At 58.0% G+C, this 12,747-nt stretch overlaps 1 protein-coding gene across 1 annotated transcript in view; it reads right to left on the bottom strand.

Annotated features, from left to right (window-relative positions):
* NHSL2 (NHS like 2) overlaps positions 1-9,063 on the bottom strand; it is a 29,403-nt gene extending 20,340 nt beyond the window's left edge. Inside the window, exon 1 of the mRNA XM_085060797.1 lies at positions 8,673-9,063. Within this exon, the coding sequence (XP_084916923.1) occupies positions 8,673-8,928 (256 nt within the window). The 5' untranslated portion in view covers positions 8,929-9,063. The remainder of the gene's footprint in view (positions 1-8,672) is intronic.
* Between the last annotated feature and the right edge of the window lie 3,684 nt (positions 9,064-12,747).

The raw sequence follows: 12,747 nt of genomic DNA, 5'->3' as shown, positions 1-12,747 counted from the left end.
CTCCGCTCTGCATTTCCAGAGCAGCCCCTCTCCTGGCATATAACCCAGCTATGAACAAGCCATAAACACTTGCTAAGTGGCCGAGCTTTCTCTGGCCAAGAGGCCATATTAAAGCTCACAACCAGCCAGGCAGATGAGCTCACTGGAGAACAACTTGGGGAACGGCTTGGGGCTGGGCCAGCGCCAGGGAGCAGGGCCAGGGAGCAGGGCGAGGGCTCCCAGCCCCGCGCCGACACCACGGGGAGTTGCTCCCAGGGCTATATTGGACTCCGAGAAGTCCCACGTCCCAGCAGAGCCACCGGCAGGGTCCCAGCAGAGCCACCGGCAGGGTCCCAGTCAAGCTGGAGGGCAGAGCTGGGACACCGGCAACACCTTGTGTTGCCCTGCTGAAGGTGACCTTCAAGCCGCCCTTTGAGGCCTGCCAGGGGATCTGTGTGTGGGGCTGGATCTGCTGTCACACCTTCGTGCCACAAGTCCCCTCCAGGCTCTGCATTCCTGGGATTCCTTCAGTGCACCAACATATTTCCTTGCTCTGTGTCCTGGTGACTGCACTGGAGGCCTGACTGTCCTGCCCAGGGCTGGAGGGTGCAGTCACCTGGCCCTGCTATATCCCTGGCAGTATGAGAGGTTTGCATGAAGCTGTGTGTGGGCTCAGGCCAAGGGCACACAGAGACCCCAGCCCTGATCACTCCACAACCTGCACCCACACCACCAGAGCTTCCTCTGAATGCCCCCCAGAACAGCTGTGCCAGGCAACAGTGCAGAGCCAGCCTGCCACCACATGCCGTGGCACCATCACTAGTTCCTGTCATTTATGAGCCTCTTACGGGAGATGTGGAGTACGAGGGGTAGCACTGGCATCTTCCCCAAACTGCCACTGGATCCCCCAGCCCCTCTGCCTGAAGCAGTGCAGGGGCACACCGTGCACCTTCCTCCTGGTGCAGTCCCGGGGAATGCTTCCTGTCCCAGCCCGAGTGGGTGGAGAGGAAGAGGAGGGACGCATCCAGTCAGGCTGGGCACAGGCACTGCCAGGGAGCAGAGGGCACCCAGCCCTCCCGAGGCTCTGTGCACTGCCACCATTGGTGTGTCCTGCCTGCAAGCCCTCGCGTGATGGGCGCCGGGCGCCCAGCTGGCCCCATACCACCATCCCCATTGCTCAGTGTGCACAGGCAGGAGCCAGGAACCGAGCAGGCGGCTCTGCCAGCCCTGGGGCTGCCTGCTGCCTGCACCCACCTGCAATGACAGCCACCATGTCATGCACCCACAACTCCCTGCCCTTGTCCTGCGGTGCTGCCAGGCTCTCCTGGAGTGGAGCAGGGAGTCCCACAGGCAGGCAAGGACAAATCTCTTACTTATGCAACTCTGCTTCCTCCTCTTCCTCTCCCCACCGGGCCCAAGGCCAGGGGGGTATGGCAGCTGCCCTACCCCTCAGTGGCTTCTCCGAGCCCCCATGGCCAGGATGGACCGGCAGTTGCCCTGGCCAGTAGCGGGAAATGGCCACAGCACCAGCTCTGGCAGTTGCTCACTCGCACTAACTCGAACCAGGTTTCTGGAGAAAGGCTGGATGGAAACGCTTCTCCCACCCCAGCCTAGGCCCTTCTTAAAGATATAGCTACACATCACTGCTGCGGGTGCTGGAGCCGTGGAGATTGAGCAGGAATGGAGCATCCTGCCATCTGGCATCTTTCTGGTGGGTCTGGGATCCACAGCATGGGATCCAATTGGTGACTCTCCTGGAGAGGAGATGGCACCCACCACCTGTGCGTCGGCTCTGCCAGCCTGTGTGGCTGCTGTGGGCAGTACCAGCTGCCCATTCCGTAATTAACAGGGGTCAGGCAGCCAGGTGAAAGTTTCCTGGGGCTGGCAGCACCCCGTGGCTGTCAGGAAGGTGGCTGTTCATCCCCCCCTGCCCTTGGCTGTGGTCCCAGTGCAGCAGGAAGGGAGCTGGTCCCACACAGGCAGCCCCTTGCAGGTGGCCTAGACAGCCCACACTCTGCCTGACAGCCAGGACCACCCAGGAGGCTGCTGGCTGCAGCTATGGGGAGGGGAACACCTGGGGGATGGCCAGAATCTTCTCATGCTCTGGATGAGAGGGGACCCCATGCTGGGTATGCAACAGGGATTTGCTCTTCCTTCTTGCAGGGCACAGCCACGTGAGAGGCCCTGGGATGGCAATGATTGCATGGTGATGGACAAGCCCTGTCCAGTGGAGAGGTGCCGGCATTGGGCAGCCCCAAAAGCCAGCTGGGAGGGATGGGAAAGCACTGGAGCAAAATCCTGACACAGGGAGAGGTGGTCTCAGGGCTGACCCCACAGTAGCACAAGACAACCTGGGAACATCCTTTCAAGAGTGCTGACAGCACAGAGCCCAGCACCCTCAGCATGCCAGGAGCCTCCGTGTATGCAACAGGCCACATGTGCACGCTCAGACATGTACAGAATCACAAACGTGCATGAGTGGGGTTTGCTCTGCACTGCAGATGTAGGGTGCCCTGCTGTACCCATCCTCCTGCCCAGCTATGGGGACACTGAGTCCGGATCCAAGCTCACACTGGGGCCATCCTGCCCCATATGGATGCAGCTGGCAACTCAGAGTGCCAGGAAGGGAGGAAATGACCACTCACAGCCACTCTCTGGCTAACAGGGGGAATTACCTTGTTCCCAGTCTGCTTTGATCTGCTGCCATTAATTAACTCAAGGAGTAATGACCCTCTCCTGATCCCCGCACTGCCCACCATGCTCAGTCTCCCCATACCATGCAGTTCCATGTTGGCTCCTGGAGCTGTGACCAGCTGCCAGACGCTGTGCTGTGCCAGGCTGGCATCTGTGCAGGGTCAGGCTCTGGTGGACAGGCAGGGGACGGTCACCCCCCATGTTGCTGGGTACTCATGCAGAGCCATGTGCCCACCACTGCCTGAGGTGCCACCCTGATCCCCTGCCAGCGGTATCCCAGTGGGCAGCCAGCGGAAGAGCAGGAGGAGGATGGCAGAGCCCACTGGCATGGCTAAGAAGATTCTCCTTGCCAGCATCCTTGATCCATTGAGCACCATCTCCTGCTCAATCCAGACTTTGTGCTGGCAACCAGCGGCTCTCACGCAGACGCAGGGACTGGCGTGTGGCTGGCCCTGTGCCAGCACCTGCAGGGCAATGGGCATGGCCAGCGGGCACAGCACTGGGCACCCAGGGAGCACAGACCAGGCTGGGAGCTGAATACACATCCCCAGGGGACTGCTGGGTTCCTAAGCAGTCAGTTGTCCCTCTCCAAAGGTCATCTGCTCTCCAAAGCACAGCCCTGCAGCCACTGGTGCCTTGCTGCATGGATAACGTGCACAGGTGCCATGGGGAGCCATCCTGCACTCCCACGTCTGCCTCCTTGGAACACCACGGAACTCTCTACAGCTGGAGAACCAACTGCCAAGGCACGCTCCAGCTCTTGCTTCCATACGGAGGTGAACGCATCCCACATGCTGCTTTAGGATGATGCAAGCTCCAAGGAGACACATAGTTGAAGCCAATCCATGTTCCTGGTCTGTAAGTGCTGCCATATTCCCAGCCAGTGTAGGGCTGTAAGTGCTTCCTAAGAAGAACCAGGAACGTCGATGCTTGTGGAGTTTCTTCTAAGCTTGCTCTGGAGAGACTGGCCCAGGCAGGAGGAATCAGAAACATCAGGGGTGTGTGAGGCTGCAAGCACACAGCAGTGGCTGTATTCTCTCATGCTTTCATGCACTTCTTACCAGGCGATGGGGGCCCTGAGGACCCGCTGTGCCCAAGGGACCTACTGCCCCTGAGTGCCACAGCCCAGCTCCTGAGCAAGGACCACCACCTCAGCATTCACGTGAATCACTCCAAAACACCACCCAAGGGTGAAAACACTTTTTTTTAAAATTAGGGATCCATCCAATTTTGGATCCATCCAAGCAGGAATCTCAGCCCTGACAAAACCCCAGCAGGGTGGGAGGGAGGTTGCAGGAATGAGCTGGGGATGCCATCCTCAACATCAGCTCTCAGGATGTCCCATGTGTCCCCCCAAGCATGGCCAGGCTCTGCAGGAACCCCACACCCACGGGCAGGGGAACTGGAGGAAACTGTGACCACGGGGGTTGGAAAAGCGCAGACAGGGCTGCCCTTTCCTTGCAGGAGCTTCAGCAGTGTGGGGAGCTACTGGCAGCAGGATTGGGGTGTCCTGCCCCTCACGTTGCCTGCAGCACACATTTTTGGGAAGTGGCCATCAGCTCACTGCTGAGGACAGCTGTCAGCCAGAGCAGGGCCGGTGGGAGCCATGTGTTATCCATCCATCCATCCATCCATCCATCCATCCATCCATCCATCCATCTCTTGCTGAGCCGTCAGATGGTTCCTGTTAAGAGGAGGGTGTGGCTCCACTCTTCCTCCCGCAGTCAAGCCAACTATGCTGCCTTGGTTATCATCCCACTTCCCGCCCGCACCAGCAGCCTGGGGAGACGTGCTCACCCCTCTGACACTGAAATCACCACCGGCTCAGGGAAATGCAGGCAGAGAAAATGTCATGGATGTCTGGACGAGTTTTGGGAGCTGCTCTGCCCTGCAGGGAGGGCTGCAGTGGGTTGTGGCTGGGATGAGCAGTGCTGGCCTCCTGAGGGAGACCCTCATGAGCCTCTTCAGGAGTATTGTGAGGTTTTGGCACTTCTGTGGGGTGAGCAACCCTCACTCCACACTGGCTGCAGCCTGTCCTGGTGGCTAAGTGCCCCTTCACAGTGGTGGTTGTGGCCACGGTAGGTAGGGGCTGCTGGGGAAGAGAGCATCAGGGTGGACTGAGACCACATCTCACTCCAAACCGACCCTTCTTGTCCCCTGAACTTGGGACATCTCCTTCCTCTGGCTCTGAGGTGAGAGCCCTGCACCATTTCTGGCATTTTGTTCCAGCCTGAAGGGCACTGACCCCATGGACAGCTGTTGACAAAGGCAGCTGTGAGGTCACAGTGAGGCTCAAGTAGGTTCACATGAGTGATCCCTGGGACTGCAGTCATGGCTGCAGCCCCTGTCCCCTATCCCAAGGACAGACCAGCCACTTTAGGCTGGCAGGAAACTCCTGCATGTCAGAAAGGTTTTTCTCTTTCTTTCATTCCTTTTTTTTAACCCACTGGCAGAATCTGGGGGAAAAATCTGTCCCAGCTCAGCAAGGGGAGAGCTGAGCAGAGGGTGCCAGGGACAGCAGTGCTGGCAGGCTGATGGCTCTGTCTGTCTCGATGGCTGGTTTCAGAGAAGGCTGGGAGGTCAGAGGATGGGAATGCTGCACATTTCAGCAGGAACAGTAAACAGCTGCTCCTGCCAGCACAGCCTGGGGTTCCTTCCAGAGAACCATCCTGCAGCTCTTCAGGGACTGCGCCTTGAATAGCTGTTGGTGCTGGCCCCATCCTCTGTTTCACTGAGATTTATTTCTGGAGTTGCAGGGTCCTGATGGGAGAGGCTGAGCCCTACTGGCATGTGTCACCCTCCAGGATGCGGCTGTGCCAAGGGGAGTGGGACAGGAAGTCTGGTCCCTGCTCTGCCCTGGTGTGCCCAGATGTGGCATTCTCGGCTCCCTACACCAAGGGATGAGGGATGCTCCCAGCTCCCAGGGACAGGCATGCATCCTCCCCACTCCCACCACTGCTAGTGAATAAGAGCAGAGGAATCCAAGAGCCTTTGGCTGCTGTCTCCTGCTGGAAACAGCCATGCTGCCTTGTCAGACAAGTGTTTCCCCAGCCCTTTGCTGTGTGATTCCTTCATCTGGAAGCAACACTGCTCCACTGGCAACTCCCCTTCCTGAGGAGGATGAGGCAGCTCCCACAGTTCACAGCCTCTGGAAACACCAATGGACACGTCCTGCTCTGCAGTGGTGACCTGAACTCCCTAGCCGTGGTGTGAGGAGACCCATGGCTTTTGAATCTCTCTAAAACCTGTCTGGTAGGAGCCAAAACCAGGCAAAGGCTTGTCACCCAACTGAGAATGCCCATATCTGGGATCTGGAGTGGCACAAAGACCATGCTTGGGAAGGGCAAACCACCACAGGCCCACAAGAGCTGGAGCCAGCTCATCTGTGAGGGATGGGCAGCCACCCCAACACCCTGCCTGCCCTGCAGCTGGGCTTTGGCCATGCCTGGAGCACTTCCACCTCCTGAGAAGTCTCTGGTACCCACCTTGTGGCCTCAGAGGAGCCAGAGGATGGAACTAATCCAGCCCACAATGATGCTGGGTCTGCAGCAAGGAGGTGCTATGGCTGGTGCTGTGCTGGTGTTGTCTCCAGCCCTGCCTGGGACTCACCAGCTGGGTCTCCAGCCTGATCCATCCCTGTCCTTACAAGCTGGCCAGGCTGGCTGTGATGTGTCACCTGGACCTATGCTGGTGGAGGAGAGGTTGTGTTAGGGCATGACTGGTCCTGGGTGATCTACCATCCATTCAATTTTAAGAGGGGAAATGGGATTTTTGCCATTGGATCTTCTTCAAGAAATGAAAACGGAGAAGAAAATAAACCCCAAACTCAGTGCAAGGTGTTGTTAAGCATATGCTCCTCACTCCTGGGTCCCTGCTGTACTGCAGCTCAGTGGGAAGTGTCTTCCCAGAGCCCTGGGCAGCCACCACTCTCCTGCAGTGCTGGGGGCTTACAAGGAGCTCCTGTCGCACTCAAGACGTGATCTGATTCCCCACCAAAGGCTGATACTGGAGCACTTAGCAAAACGAAATTCCACCGAATTACCAGTCAGAATTTTGCTCCTTACCTAAGTGAGTTCAGTCACACTGGAAGCTCTGGCACCCCACTGGCTGTGGGACAGTGGTGGATGGATGTGGAGCAGATGAGAGGGTGAATGGGCTGTGCTCCCCTTAGAATTTAGGGGGAAATGAACCTCCCAGACCTCTGTGCCACTGAGCAGGAATGAAGAGGTGTTGTGATCTTGGCTCTGTTCACACTGCCCCATCTCTTCCCACAAAATAAATCACAGCATTTTTATCACTACACACCTCTGGCCCCATCTCTGAGCCAGCCTGCCACATCTACATACATGCATATTTATGGCTCTAATGAGGAGCTGTAGCACAGGAGGACAATTTGCTGCTGCCTTACGCACATACCTGCAGCTACCTGTGGTGCTTCTCCACAGGAAACTCCAGGTGCATGGAATTAGCTGAACACACAATGTGGGGCTACACACTCCGCCTGCCCACAGCAGCAGCTGCAGCCATCCCTCCACCATTATCCCCCCCTCCCCACCACACCGTCACTCCACTGTCCCCGTATCCCCTACACCATCTCCTCCATGCCATCTCCCACTGTCTCCCCACACTGTCCCCCTGCCACCACGGTGGCACACACACCATGCTCCTGTGGCCACCTGGAGCAGTCCCAACGTGCTGGCCAGACACAGGCAGCGAGGGACCATCTGGTTACCGGCACGATCAGCTCCTCCTCCAGCAGACACTGGTCCAGCATGTACAGTGATGCTGCTGCCAGGTTTGGCACATGCTGGTGCTGTGGACGGGTCAGCTTGGGTGACTGAAACCTCGCTGTCTCCTCATTTGTCCTGGTTGATGCACAGGACAGTGGGAGGCACTTCTTAGTCTGATGATAGGTCCACAGCATTTACAGGAGCAATGCAGCTCCCAGGCCGAGGCTGAGTGCTCTGCTCGCTCCCGGGATCCGGGATGCAAGCTCTGAGTATCTGGCAGTATATGGCTCCAGGCAGACGGAGCAGCAAGGGAGCTCTTGCGAGGGGATTTGCCGAAAGCAGAAACACACTCTGTCAAGGGCCTGGGAAACACGCTGCTTCAGGAGATTATGCTGGAGCAGCACTGCCCTCCCCGCCCTGCAAAGCCTTTAAAATAAACTTCTACAAACAACTCCAAAACAAGCTTATTTTAAGCTCCTCTGAAACGGTGGGCTGCCTGTTACTGACCCAGCACAGCAGCCTGTGCTGCATTCCAAGAAATGCTTGGAATGGTCTGAGGGAACCCAAACCCCTCTGGCTGCCAGGACAGGGGACAAGCTGACAGGATGCCTGGGTGACAACCCAACATTTTCCCCAGATATGCAACACCCCCACGTGAAAACTGCCCTACACTTGACAGGACAGCCCCCTTGGTCCCCTGCCCGAGGATTACGTGAGGCAGAGACAGTATGGGGGTGACAAGGACCAGCTCTGACAGGCTGGTGTCCCCACTTTCCCAAAACAGCCTCCAGTAATTGTGGACACAGCATGAGATATGCTTGGCTGGCAGCCTAGAGAATGCCCATTGTGAGCAGGGAAATAAAGGCCAGGCAGAGGGAAAGGGTGGAGGATTGTCCTGGCCTCACACCAATGTGCCACCCCAGGACAGTAGCCTGGCCACCAGCATCCCAATGATGCCTTACCCCAATGCCTAGCACGGTCCCTGGCCGCTGGCACCATGGGCCTTGGTGAGGCATTTGCCATTCCCACCCCTCTCTCCCAGACCTCCCTGCTGGGACGGAGCAGGGATGATGGGCCCCATAGTAGGAGCTGGCGTGGGTCACCTGCCCGGGAAGGGGACACGGGGTGACCACGTCGGAGGAGCAACAGCATAGACCTCCGGCACTGGGGCAGGGAGCAGAAGCCCTCGGAGCGGGAAGCGGCCCCAGCAGCGGTACCCCCCGGGATGGGACACGCAGGACACCCCGTCCCACGGTGGATGTCCCCTACCTATGGCGGCGACGCGGAGCTGTCGGCCCCGAAGCAGTGACTGCAGGCGGCAGGTGCGGCGGTGCAGGCGGGCGGCGCGACGGGCCAGCGCCCGCAGGTGGCCCTCGATGTCCCCCAGGAGGGCGACCGAGTGGCCGCAGAGCTCGGCCAACTGCCGCAGCAGGGCGAGGGCTGCCAGGTTGCAGGTGTCCCGCAGATCGGTCAGCGGCCCCGCCGGCCGGACCCGCACTGCCACGCTCCGCCGGTAGAATGGCATGGGGCGGATCGGCTCGGGGAGGATCGGCTCTATTTCCCCCGGTCCGATTGCTCTCCGGCCCGGTTCGGTTCGGCCCGGTTCGGCACGGCTCCCCCCGTCCAGCCCCGCGGCTGCGAGGGCTCTGGTCCGGCCGCGGCGCCAGGGCTCGGAGCCGGTCGGTGGGAGGGAGGAGGAGGAGGAGGAAGGGGAGGGAGGGGCAGCCCTGTTTGGGGATGCTCGTGCTGGCGGCGGGGCACGGGGGCAGTCGGGAGGGAGAGACCGGACCCGGCGGGAGGAGCTTCGGGGCCGCTGCCGGCCGGGCTCCCGGAGCTGGCGTTGCTCGCGCTGGGGCAAAGGGCACCCCTCGCTCCCGGCCCTTCCCTCCCGGTGACTTTCCCGAGGGCACGGGCATGCTCTGGTAACAGCTATTCACCGCCGCGTTCCCATTCCCGAGGGCACGGGCCCCTCCAGCCCTGTCTTCAGCAGCATCCGTCCCTCCTGTTCTGGGACGGGGTGGCTGTGGGGCCTCCCCGAGTCCTGCCCCGGCCTCCCCGGGCTTCAGGGCTGCAGTGTCCCCCGAGGCGGACAGCGCCCAGCAGCAGCAGCAGGACAGGCCCTTAATCCTGCATTTCCCGTGGGTGTTCCTGCTCCAGCAGCTGCTCCCTCCCCGTCCCCCCTGCTCCAGCGCCCACTACAGCCAATATTTGGGTCCCCCCGGGGTGGCACCGGGGTGCAGCGCGGATGTCCTGGCTGCCCAACCCCAGTGGACTCCAGGCTGTGTGCTGAGAGTCCCAGCAGCAGTGAGAGCAGCCGCAAAAGATGAGAGAAAAGCAGCTGCAGTGGGTGTAACCTCCAATCCAGATGGCCCAGTACCACATCCCCAGCAGCTCCAGTTGCCTGGGACAGAGCAGGACTAGAATTCCTACTGGGAGTTTCCTGTGATACCATTTCTCCTTGCATGGTGAGCCTTGCTGGACTCCTGAATTATTCCTGCTCTGCTTGGATTTATGTAAATGTTTGTGCATCCAAACCCAACTCCATGGGGCTGCTACCACTGAGAACTATCCTTTCCCTTTCCCTTTCCCTTTCCCTTCTTTCCCTTTCCCTTTCCCTTCTTTCCCTTTCCCTTTCCCTTTCCCTTTCCCTTTCCCTTTCCCTTTCCCTTTCTATTTCCCTTTCCCTTTTCAGCATCATGAGGTGCTCTGGGCTCCTCTCTGTGCAAAGCACTGAATGTCTCCTCCAGGAGTCTTAGAGCTCTCCCATATTGTCATTCCCTGGGTTGATGGAACTGTGGTGGTTGCCACCTGCCTGGATGAAATTCAGGCAGAAGGAGCTGAGGAGTGCTGGTGTCCTGGTTCTGTTCCCAGCAAAGATGGGGAAACTGAGGCATGGAGTCACACCCTTCTAGGAGGTGAAGAGGATGAGGTCAGCCCAATTTTCTTGGCTAGGCCAGCTTCAGTTGTGAATCATCATCTGGGTGAGGAGAGCATCTGGAGCCCATCAGGTCTCTGTTCATTCCCCATTCCCAGCTCACCCGCCCTTTCCAGCACCGATCTCTCCTACTGCCAACTGAGATGGAACACATGGACATCGAAATACAAGCACCAGGTCTAAACTGTCCTCCCCAGCAGCCGCAACACTCACTTGGGCACTGTCCTGCTGGTCAGGGCAAGGGCAAGCAACCCTGCCAAAATAGGAATTTATCCAATTTTTTGTCTGGTTTTGAGCTGGTTTCCTCTTGTTCTGCCTCATGCTGCAGGTTTGTCGTGGCAGCAGGGCCCAAGTCTTGAGGCTGGCTTAGTGAGCAGGAGGATTTTAAGCCAGGTAAGTGCCAAGGGCTTTTCCTTTTGCTTTCTGTGTGCTTTTGCCTTGTTTCCAAACCTTTTTCTGTAGCTGGCGAGGTGTGAACACCTTGCCACAAGTGTGAGCTGAGATCCAGACTCTGGGAGCCAAGGGATTCATAAAACCATCACATAGTGCAACAACCTCAATAAATCACAAAAATCTGGTCGCTTAGCAACTTAAACTGACTTTTTTTCCTAAATGGATTGTGTTTTCTTGAAGTCTTCTGCCAAATATTTAGCATGAGAAAATGACAAGGACCCTTTCCATGTGAAGTAATCTGCACCATGAAGTCACCACATTATTCTGATGATCAGGAGTGGGGCTGGCCAGGGTGGGAGGGCTAGAAATGAGGAGCCACAGTCCCATGATGGCTGTGGAGTAGTGGGCAGGCCCCAGGGAGAGATCCTGGGAGAAAGAGTGGCAGAGCAGTGTTTTGGTTCTCTGTGGGATTGGACCCCTTGGCGTGGGCAGAGCCAGGATGCAGGGGCTGCTCTGGGATGCAGCTTGCTGTACCGGATGTGCAGAACCCTGGCGCAGGGAGCGACGGGCTCGGGATCCCGTGGGAAACAGCTCCATTGGCCGGGCAGGAGCACAGCCAGTTCTGTAAAATTCTGCAAACACTGATTACAACCAGATGTTACAGGCATTGCTCTCCCTGCTCTGCTCTGCTCTGGCCCGCAGAGAGTGTCTGCTCTGAGGAAGGGGACATGGCATGCCCAGAGGGGATACCTTGGGTGGGTTTGTGGGGCTTTGGGTGAGTCTCACTTGGTGGAGGGGTTCAGGGGTGGTGGTGCCCAGACACTGGAAGGGGTCAACAGGCGGTGCTGACCTTCTCCCCAATTTGTCCTGAGGACCCTTACTGCCTCTGCCTTGTGTCTTCTCACTCAACATCTGGTGACTGAGTGATCAGCTCTCCACACAACTGCCCGTCCCATATTGCATCCCTAGATGCTGGTAAATCTAGAGCAGCATCACTTGTTGGACCAGCCCCGAGGGGTTCAGCGTCCAACAGCCAAACTCTCTGCTTTTGCAGAACTGTTCTTACTGCTCCAAGATCTCCGGCTCCAAGGCAACATTCAGCTGGACCCCACAGCCTTGCAGGTGAGCCAAGCACGCTCCTCATGGACAACTTCCGATGGGAGCTGCTTCGGCTGCTTCACCATCCCTCGCCCGGGGCGCACTCGCATGGATACTGCATCCCCCCGTCCCCAGTGTGGGGATTCTACTGGCCTCCCAGTGCCCACTGGAGGGTGCTCTCTGCCAAGATTTGCACCGCGGATGCTTCTAAGCAGCTCTTGGTGAGAAAAAAGTAAGGGAGAGGTTGGAGAAGTTTTGGTGGGATCTGCGAGTCAAATCTCTTCCTCAGCGAGGACACAGCACTGGACCCCGCTGGGCACCATGCAGGATCCCCGCCACAATCACATGCCCAAGGACCAGGTCCTGATCCCGTTTGCTCCCCCCTCCACATGATTTGCCCTCCCAGGGTTTGCTGTGGGGCAGTGATTCTGTGGGGCAGTAGTGGAGGCTGCTCCATGTGCCTGAGCTGTGGGTAAACACCTCCAGCCCACGCTGCAAGGCCATGCCCCTCACTGCCGCCTCAGAGCCTACTGCCCTGGAGCCTTTGTGTGTGTGCATCCCAAGTCACCCCTTGTGGTCCCTCTGGCAAGTCACTTTTCTGCTCCTGCTCCAAAGCCCGACGATTCCTTGCTCTCCCTCCATCCATCGCACACAATGGTGCCAAACAGATCCCAGCATGGACACACAGCCTTCCAGGGCCATGGGTCTGCTTGGACATAATCTCATGGCTCAGGAAACTGAGGCAGGACAGGGAACATCACCTGGGATAAAATTTTCTTCCACATAATTCACTTTATTTTCCAAGCTACACCCAAGTTCATCAGAACTTTGTTATAAATAGAGCCTCATTATCCAATCAGAGACGTATATCCAATTAAAGAATTTATTAATTAAAAAAAGCAAGCGGATATCAGTCAA

This window comes from Lichenostomus cassidix, chromosome 4A (assembly GCF_008360975.1).
Source record: "Lichenostomus cassidix isolate B80296 chromosome 4A, HeHo_3.0, whole genome shotgun sequence".
Lineage (NCBI taxonomy): Eukaryota > Metazoa > Chordata > Aves > Passeriformes > Meliphagidae > Lichenostomus > Lichenostomus cassidix.
The sequence above is the reverse complement of the archived record's forward strand: the minus strand, read 5'-3'. Positions and strand labels throughout refer to the sequence as shown.